Consider the following 10,540-nt stretch of genomic DNA (forward strand, 5'->3'; position numbering starts at 1 on the left):
CAAAAGCTATTTTTACCAAATTGTGTTTTGCAACTTCTAAAGATAGCATGCAAAAATCAAACACTGCTTGCTTAAACAGGAACAAACAAAATGAAAAAGCCTTTGAACAAATTTACATAACACTCTCAGCAAATACTTGTAAAACAAGAAAAATCAAAATGATCATATACTATAAGGACGACTCTTTTAATCTCCACAGAAGTTGAAACCGACTTCCGCGACTCGAGTCACGGTAAATATTCAATAAACCTGAAATTAGATAAATGAATAGCTTCAACAGAAAGATGAACCAAGAAAAATGAAAGTGCCTGTTTCCTGAACATCTAACTAATATTGAACAGATTTTGCTACAGACCAATGCCGAAAGTTAGCATCACTCCTAAAAATATAAACATGGCATAGGTTTACAGTAAAAAAAAAATACAGAAAATTTTACTGCAAGCTCAAGAAGAGCAGCATCCAGATTTCTTCACAGCGGACACATCATCCCGAGATCCAACATCAATTGTCTGTCCTTTCGGTAGCGCTGCTGGATCATCCCCGATCTCAAGGGCTTTCTTGCTCACAACACGGTAGATCTGTGTCAGCACTTCAGTGAAAGCATTTTCAACGTTCAACGACTCGAGCGCAGACGTTTCCATGAAAAACGTGTTCTCCCTCTCTGCAAAAGCTGTTGAATCTTCAGTTGAAACCGCCCGCAAATGACGCAAGTCAGCTTTGTTACCAACAAGCATCACGACAATGTTGGCGTCCGTGTGGTCTCTCAGCTCCTTCAACCATCTCTCCACATTCTCAAATGTAACATGGCGTGTAACATCATAGACCAGTAATGCACCAACAGCTCCTCTATAGTATGCACTCGTAATCGCTCGATACCTTTATACAAATTCCATAATCAACAAGAAATAACCGCATAAATATTAGGATCTAGAATAAATTAAGCTATCACAATCAAATCATCGAAATTCATACATTTATCTATCTGCATTAAGGTCCAATATCAACATTAAACGTAATCACAACTGTCACACAGACACAATCACATGTATTACACACAAACACAACTTTTTCAAAGGTGTCGGTGCTACGGAAATAATGCATCTTCTAAGTTATCACAATAAAATCATAAAAATTCATACATTTATCTATAAGCATTGAGGTCCAATATCAATATTAAACGCAATCACATGCATTACACACAAACACAGCTTTTTCAGAGGCGCCGGTGCTATCTTCTAAGTTATCACAATCAAATCATAGAAATTCATACATTTATCTATCTGCATTGAGGTCCAATATCAATATTAAACAATCACAAGTGTCAGAGGTGTCGGTGCTACAGAGATAATTCGTCTTATAAGCAATCACAATGAAAATCATAGAAATTCATACATTTAAAAAACCTAATGTAGAACAAGAGGAAAAGAATGTTGTTAACCTTTCTTGGCCAGCAGTATCCCAAATCTGAGCCTTGATAACCTTATCATCAACCTTAATGCTTCTGGTAGCGAACTCAACACCAATGGTGGATTTAGATTCAAGGCTAAATTCATTTTTGGTGAATCTAGACAAAAGGTTGGATTTTCCAACACCAGAATCACCGATCAGAACAACCTTAAACAGATAATCATAATCATCATCAGCTCTATACGCCCCCATTTGCCACACACCCTTTTTTTCTCAATGGTGTTTGGCCAGAGAAAATGAAGAAAAAAAATGATTTTGATCTTTGAGATTCAAATGGGTTGCTGAGATTTGAATATGTTAATAATCATCAGATTTGGAATAACGTTAAGAGAGAAAAAGGAAAAACAGAGCGTGAAGGTAATAATTGAATGAAACAGCAATGTGTGTGTTTTGTTATGCGGAAGGTTTTTTGTTGGTAGTTTTTGTGTTTGGTTTTGGGAATTGTCGTAAGGGTAACCTAATTGCCAAACAAATTATTACTAGTAACTCACCAATAATTCATTTTTATCCCTTAAATATTAATCATTGTAAATTATGATTAATTTTCCTAAAATTGTGAGATTATGCTATTACTACTATTATTTAATATTTAATACATTTTTAAAAAAATTATTTTATATACAATGTAGTAATAAAGTTTAAGAGAAATGCTAAGCTTACATCCAAAAGCTACAACTACACCGTATTAAATACGGTTACATATACTTTTTGATTTTTTTAAGAATATTTTTCTTGCATTGAATTTTGTGCAACACTGGAAATGAATTGAAATAACTACGGTGTAGGTATGGTGTAAAGAAATTCTGTGTAAGCATAGCAATGCTGAAAGTTTAATTATAATTGAAGATGAAGATGATGGATGATGAAAGATGAAAAATATTTTTAGATTTGAATTTTTCTAATCTGCGTTTTTTCTTCTTATTTTTATCTTTAAAAATCTAAATTTATTTTCATTATTCATCATCATCATCCATTTTTCTTTTTAGATTTGGATTTGTTTTTGAAAGTTGAGTTTTGAAGATGTTTCGAAGAGGAAGATGAAGAACATTTTATCTTTTCCACCTTAAACGCCGCATAAGTTCCAGACTAACCCTTGGACACATTTTGAAGTCATGATATGGTGTTTTTTTTTTTTTACAACTCAGCGAATATTACGGAAGTTAATTTTCGTATTAACCCTCGTGATAGCAAATTTCTCTCTTGGGAAGTATTTTTGTTATAAATTTGCCAAATTTTAATAAACCTTATATTTTAAGCCATTTTTAGTGTTATATTAGGTAAATCCTAGATTAGGGCGTCTTCGCCCTGTAATTATGTCGCCCATACGCGATCTTAGAGACTTGCCCACTAGGCTCTTTCAATGTGGGAGGCAAGTAAGAAAGAGTCACCACTGACTCCTAGAAGATAGACGGTCAATAACCCCTAGAAAGAAGGGAGTGGTCAAGTCCATGTAAAAGGGGAAAAGCCTAGATGCTGGAAACTCCTATATATACATTATTCCTCGAGTGGGAAAGGACAGACTCTAAGTCATACACATCTTCTACTACGATTAACCTAACCGCCTCACCCAATTCAACGAAGCTACCATCAAGGTCGTCCCTCCAAACCAAGAAATATTCATGGGAGCATTCTGAAATGAACTTAAGGCAGGACACTTCAATGAATCCCTCGCTTAAAAATTGACACTTACACTCGTTGAGGTAGTCTCTAGGGCGAAGTGCTACATCAAAGGCGAGGAAAGTAATACTGAAAAGAAGGATTGCAACGTCAAGGAGCGCGTCCCCGGCGCAGAGAGCTGTCATACCTCTAGAAAAAAATTACACCTCACCCGTGATGGACAAGTGCTTGTTCAAAAGAGTGGGGAAGGCAACAAAAAAATTTCACGCCTTTGAATACCCACCGAGAGCAGATCTAGCGGGGGAAGTCAACCGACACAACATCCCAACACAACCACCCCCAAGGGAGAGGTAATGGGATTTGAGCCTAAAAGGTGATGTGAACTCCATAGGGTCAAGGGACATCATACCGAGGACTTCTACCAGCTTAAAGAAATAGAGAAGTTGATACAGAAGGGATGCCCCAAGAAAAATGTGAAGGTTGATTCCTCCAACCCAACAGAGATACATAACCCCCGCACGCGAAAGGGTCTTGAAATCCATGGGTCAAACAAAGCCAAAGAAGCATCCCAAGGCGAGGGCAGTAAAACAACACATCACACACTCAACACCATAGCAGGAGGATTCGTTGGGGCGGTGAGACCAGTTCCGTCCATAAAAGATATGTTCGTCAAGTTCTGAGTGTACAAAACCTCATTGAGGTCAAGAGAATAGAAGCACCAGAAGTCGTGATTGTCTTCTAAAAAAAGATGCCTTTGGCGTCCATCCTTACAACAGTGATCCCATGGTCATCACCTTCTGTTGTGAATTCAATGCCACGAACAAAGTATAAAATAAGGGATGAATAAAGGACAAGGAAGAAAAGGAACACAAGAATTGGTTATAACTGCTATTCTTTCTCTTTCTCTTAAAACAAGATTACAAGTTTACAAGAATAACAAATAACCTCTCTCACCCTAAATCAGGATTTGCAGCTTAGCAATGATGAGAGACTAGTATGCTATTTATAATAAAATCTAACATACTAACTAATGGGCTTTTTTCACAAGGCCCATTACACAAGCCAACTTAATAAACAAGCTAACTTAACAAATTAGGGTTTAAACACTAAAACCTAATTTAACATGCTAACAACCCTAGCATCTTCGACACAAGCATGTGAACAACCTTCGACTTCATGCTTAATCCTGTCGAACCAAGAAGCTACCCTTCGACCATACTAGAGTTTGATCCAATATCTCACAAATCTCCACCTTGGATTAACTCTACAACATCAAGGGAACAAACTAGCTTTCTTCGTGCAGCTTTATCAACTGCATACAGTGGAAAAACTTGCAACTCGCTAATGACTTAGTGATCATATTCATCTTCTCCATTGCCGTTAATGCAACTTTCATGGCTGCCTCTCCCTTCAACGCTTCCAAGCAACACTGCTGAACTAGTAGGGCTTTCATCTTCAAGCGCCACAGACCGAAATCATTCACTCCGGTGAACTTTTCAATCTCATACTTTGTTGAAGGCATCTTCTCCACGCTCACCGCACCAATTTGTTGTGAATTCAATGCCACGAACAAAGTATAAAATAAGGGATGAATAAAGGACAAGGAAGAAAAGGAACACAAGAATTGGTTATAACTGCTATTCTTTCTCTTTCTCTTAAAACAAGATTACAAGTTTACAAGAATAACAAATAACCTCTCTCACCCTAAATCAGGATTTGAAGCTTAGCAATGATGAGAGATGTCATACCCCAAAATTTGCCCTCACATATTTGCAAATGTCATTTTATTACAAATAATTGACATAGCCCAATTGGTAAGAGGGTGAGATTTGCAACTACAAGGTTCTGAGCTCGAATCCCACTTCTAACTTCTTTTTTTTTTCTTTTACTTATTTCTAACTTTATTTAATATGTCTTTTAATCAAAAAAGAAAAAAAACAAAAACATTTTTTTTTATCATTTCATTATTAATTTTCGTATTTTATTAATTAAGTATTTTAAAATATTATTTTTTACTTTTTACCTTCTTATTCATAAAAAAAAAAAAAAACATCAAAAAAAATATGAAATAGAAAAGATTCAAAAATATTTTGTTTACATGTATTTTAGGATAGTTTCTATGAAATCAATCAAAATAATTATAATTTAGAAATCAGATCAAATTTGATTTCAAATTTCAATTATTATTGGTTAATTGTCATCAAGTTATAATTTTATTCTATTTTTAATCTAACCTAATTTCTTCTTATAAATAGGAACAATTCTCTCTAACCCTGAGAGTTTCATTCACGTACATACACTCTTACAGTTTTTTTTTTTTACCCTTATATTCTCTCCCTCATGCGGAATTAGGAGCTTGTTACGGATTGAATACGTGTCTCTGGTGTTTCCTGAAGATATCTGAATCATCTCCAAGGTCGCACACGTTCAGATTCGTCGTCCAATCCTCACGGTTTTGTACCTTATTTTTTCGAATTTGATTTCATTGATTCATGCATATTTAACGTGATTTATTTGCAAACGTGTGTTCATGATGAAATTTGTGAGGTTTCTGTATAGTTTAATCTGGGTTTAAACGCTAATATGATAAACCACCATAGTTAGGGTTCTGAATCTTCCAAATAGGGGTTTTATGTAGGGAGCAATTTTAGGCCGAATTGTTGATTTCATCGAATTCGTGAGGACATTTATACTTGATCTGGGTATTTGTTTTGCTTCGATTAGTGATGATTTGCAGGATATGGAGATTGGGATCTATGGCCATGAATGGGAACCGTGGCTGAAGGTATCTGGTTTTTGTTTCAACCCACGAAGAAGAAGCCTCCTGGGCGCGAGTCTTGCGTTTTGATTTTTTTTATTTTTTATTTTTTCATTATATTGCCTATATTATACTGTGTCATTGTTACCAAGACAACAAGTGATAACTGGTCTGGTGGCAAGATTGATAGGCGTGTGCACAAGCATGAGGGATCGAGTTCGAACCTCTGCTGTGACAATTTGTTTTTTTTCTCTCTTCAAAGTGTTGTTTAGCTGCAGATCCGATGCATGGGTTTCAGGCATGACTACAATGCTCCCTCAACATTCTAGCCTTCAGATTGTCATCCAATCTAATCCAACGCGTGCAGAGACGCAGGCTCACCATAGACCACACACGCGAGCCACACAGGATCATTCAGCTAAGTTTCCAAATTTTTTTGTTTTTAATTATACAATCCTTTTATTTATATTTATATATGTATGTTTTTATTTATTCCTTTCCCTTTTATTTATAAAAAAAACTATACATAGTTTTCAAAACTTTTTTTCTAATAATAATAATGATATTTATTTTCTTTAATATATTTATTCATTTAAATTAGTACATTTATTTATTTATTTATAACAATTAATGTTTATTTATTTAAATTATATTTATTACTTCTATTTATTCAAAATTTATATTTATTCCAAAAAATTCCATAAAAATCATTTTTGCACCCGATTTTATTTTCTTTTTCCGATTTAATTAATTAGGTTGCGAGACCAATAATTAATTAAATCGTTTATATTCTCTTATTTAAATTCGTACCCTAATCAGGGTTTACGAAGATCATGCCCTACACTGAATGTTTTTTTATTTATGCCTTTGCAGGGTTACCTTTCAAACGCTCTCCGATAACGCGCCCGATCAAAAACCCAAAGCTAAGTACCTTATCTTTAAAGCATATTTTATTTTCTTTTAAAATCAGGGGTTTGTCTTGCCTTCACTGTTTCTGCCTTGCCTTTTTCAGGGTTACCCCGAGGCTTCCCGCCAACCATATCAGATCAAATTCGAAGCTAAGTGTCCTTTCTCTATTTTACTTTTAATTTCATTATTCTTTTTACTTTTATGGTTAATAAAGTTCGCCTTCGAACCGATAATGCACTCACTCTCTGTTTTCTGTCTCTTCTTTTTCCTTTTTAGGGTTTGTCGAATGTCAAAGTTACGTCGTTGGTAACCCTAAACCCTAACCTTAATATTTTATGCTTTATTATTACTTATGTCAAACCCTATTAAGGGATCCGCTGGTTACAATTTCCCTCCCCCATATCTGTTTTGATTATATTCTTTAAATGCGTGGTTAGTAATCCTAGGGAGTGCAACCTTTGAATTGAACATAGAATCACTAAATTTACAAGATAATATATTTGAATATAATCACATGATTGGTGCACACACGCACACTTTTGGGTAACCTCTATGTTGCCTTGCTGCCTGTTGCCTGTTGCCTGTTGCCTTTGTGTTTTGCAGAATAAGCCCCGTCCCTCGAATTCGAGGATACCTCAGCCATGTTGCCTAGATAAAAAGGTCACGACCCTAATGATGCTGCCTTCGATACACAAATGACCTCGACCCTCGGATGTTGCCTACGGAAAAAGGCCGAGGTATCTTCTGGCTGCCTACGAAAAGGCTTATTCTGATCCTTACCTTAGACTACCTGCCCTTCTATGGCATGGGACAGTCTTATGGCAAAGGATGCTTCGATGACCCTTCAACCTCCAAACGAAAGGCTCCCTGCCCTCTTATGGCAAGGATAGACCCTTTCATTCTGAAAGGCTAAAAAGAGACCTATCATCTGAGTTTAAGGTAATTTCCCCTAATTGCCTTGCAGTGCTCAAACCTTTTTATTATATTCTTTCTCATAATTTTTCAAAAGGGCAACGCTTATTCACGAGCTAAAGTCCCTATCTCTTTCATCTACATTTTCTAAACAAACGAGCAAGCAAAGCAATTAAGAGCCCATGGAAAACCATGGATGCAAAGGGTGCCTTACACCTTCCCTTTTGCATAAATTACCCCCCGAACTTAGTTTTCTTTAAAAGGTTTTTTTCTGTTTCTTTTAGCCTTTCTGAATTTGTTTGGATAAAATAAAAGTCGATGGCGACTCTTGCTTACCGTACATTCCGATTATTAAAAAGTCAGTTCACCGTATTACAGAACTGGCGACTCTGCTGGGGATTTTTCGATTAAGAGGGGTTACCTTAAAAGTTTAGGATTCACTTAAATGTTTTCTATTGTTTGTTTTGCTTGCTTTACTTTTGCAGGGCTGTTTTGGGTATTCTGTTGTGTGAAAGATCCTAACCCGGATCTGAGTACCTTAGGTATGTGGCATGAGATCAGGGAGACTGTACGACATGTATCGTTATGGTTGAACTGGTGGCCACCGTTAGTGCGACGCTTTGGTTTGTCCTGATGGCCCTTGAATTTGATCGAGGAGACATTTGGCTACCGCGTGGTGTCATGAGCACTAATTCGCCTTTAGAACCTTAGTTGAACTTGACTTTGGCTTATAAGAAGTAGCGAGATGGCTGGCTTCGGATTCCTGACTGAAGCCGGTTGATACTCGATGCTACACTCATTGAGATTGGACTCAAGGGATGCTTTTGGCTGGCCGATTGAGTGCTATGTTGAGACAATGCCCACGAGAAAGATCAGGGATATGAGCACCATAGAACCTGGTTACTTTTTAGGACAGGATGAACCAACTAAACGAAAGGAAGAAGGGTACATACCTCTGGACCACGTGCAAGCCTAACCATAAGGCAAAATTGTGTGACTTGTGTGACTTGCGTGACTTGTTGGTGTTTGCTACTAACCTTCGTTTCCTTGCAGGTTTTATTAAAAGGACTTGTTTGTCCTTACTACCCCACACTATGCCTAATGAACCGCATTCGCATAACATCCATGACATCATGACATCATAAGCATAACATGATTTGACTAACCCTTTCAAGGATCTTAGGAATTTAGGGTGCACAATTTCAGGTGCTCTTATCAAAGACTGATCTCCCATCAAGGGGCAAGAGGATTTATTTCCCTCTGGCCACGTACCTTCCAATTCAAAGACGCAGTACCAATCAAGGGGCAAGAGGATTTATTTTCCTCTAGCCATGCATGTTCAAATTCAGAAGTATCCCGAATCAGAGGCGATGACCCACTCGATATGGTGAGCTTGATTCTCAAAGAAGGACGTTCAAAGACAAAATTTGGAATCCTTCAAACAAAGACATGACCAACTCATTTTCTAATGCTGCTAACTAGATTCCTAAAGATCCTTGAAAACATTTCATTTGCATTCATAACATCGCATAACAGGTTTCCTATGATGGATTTCTCATCCTTCCTCGCTGTTTATTTCAGCATCATGAATCTCGAACAATCAGTTAAGGATCTCCAAGCTCAAAACACTGAGTTCCAAGCCTTGATTCTGAATTTGTCCAAGGGGCAAGAAGAGCTGAAAGCCATGCTGACTAAAAAGAAGAAAAAGAAGGGTAAGAAGACTCAGGTGAAAAAGCTTAGACCAATCTTGCAACTCAGGGATGCTGAACCCTCTGAAGATAGTGATGAGGATGAGCAAGATGATGATGTTAGTATCAAAACTGATGCAAAAAGTAACCATGATTCTGCCAAACCCTCTGAAGAAGAAGAGGACTATCACCATGAGGATGAACATCCTGATGACAAATACAAGATGTTAGAAGAGCGTCTGAGAAGTGTGGAAATTCAGAAGGTACCTGGGCTGGATTTTGAAGAGCTTGGACTTGTGCCTGGGGTCGTTATTCCTCCAAAATTCAAAACTCCCGCATTTGCTAAGTATGATGGAGTCTCTTGTCCTAAACTACACTTGAGGTCTTATGTAAGGAAGATTCAGCCTCACACTGCTGATAAGAGGCTCTGGATCCATTTCTTTCAGGAAAGCTTATCTGGAACTCAACTCGAATGGTACTATCAACTGGAAAGTACCAACATCCATACCTGGGAGGATTTAGTTGTTGCCTTCTATAAGCAATACCAATATAATTCCGATCTCGCACCAACTCGCATGCAACTACAAAGCATGTCTATGGGACCTAAGGAAAGTTTCAAGGAGTATGCTCAGAAATGGAGAGATCTAGCTGGAAGAGTCAAACCGTCCTTGGCCGACAGAGAGATGGTAGATATGTTCATGAATACACTGACTGGCCCCTTCTATAGTCATTTGCTGGGAAGTTCGTCATCTGGATTCACTGACCTCATACTGACTGGGGAACATGTTGAAAGCGGTATTCGAAGCGGTAAAATTCAAGTGGCTACGTATGCTAATACCTCAAAGAAAGCGCACAATGAGAGGAATGAATCTAATACTGTGGGGACGGTCCTAGCCTCCAATCAAGTGCCGACACAACAAAGGGGCAACCAACGTAAACAAGGTGCATCTAAAAGGCAATTCACAAAGATCAACATAACTTTGGCCGAAGCGTTACAACAGTTGCTTAAAGCAGGGTTGATTACTTTAAAGGATCCTCCTCTGAAGCCCAACACCTTATCTCATCAGTATAATCCTAATGCAAGATGCGCTTATCACTCTGATAGTATTGGACATGACACAGAGAATTGTTGGCCGTTGAAGAACAAGATCCAAGATATGATCGACGCTGGTGAAATTGAGTTCGACCA

At 37.5% G+C, this 10,540-nt stretch overlaps 1 protein-coding gene across 1 annotated transcript; it reads right to left on the minus strand.

The window, feature by feature from the left end:
- Window positions 1-239: 239 nt before the first annotated feature.
- On the minus strand, window positions 240-1,926 carry LOC131641520 (ras-related protein RABA1f-like). The gene is made up of 2 exons (XM_058911827.1): window positions 1,439-1,926; window positions 240-876 (listed from the first exon to the last, which is right to left on the minus strand). Exons 1-2 carry the CDS (start codon window positions 1,657-1,659, stop codon window positions 444-446), a joined length of 654 nt encoding a protein of 217 aa, XP_058767810.1. The 5' UTR covers window positions 1,660-1,926; the 3' UTR covers window positions 240-443.
- Between the last annotated feature and the right edge of the window lie 8,614 nt (window positions 1,927-10,540).

The sequence above is a fragment of the Vicia villosa genome, unplaced genomic scaffold (genome assembly GCF_029867415.1).
Source record: "Vicia villosa cultivar HV-30 ecotype Madison, WI unplaced genomic scaffold, Vvil1.0 ctg.003798F_1_1, whole genome shotgun sequence".
Lineage (NCBI taxonomy): Eukaryota > Viridiplantae > Streptophyta > Magnoliopsida > Fabales > Fabaceae > Vicia > Vicia villosa.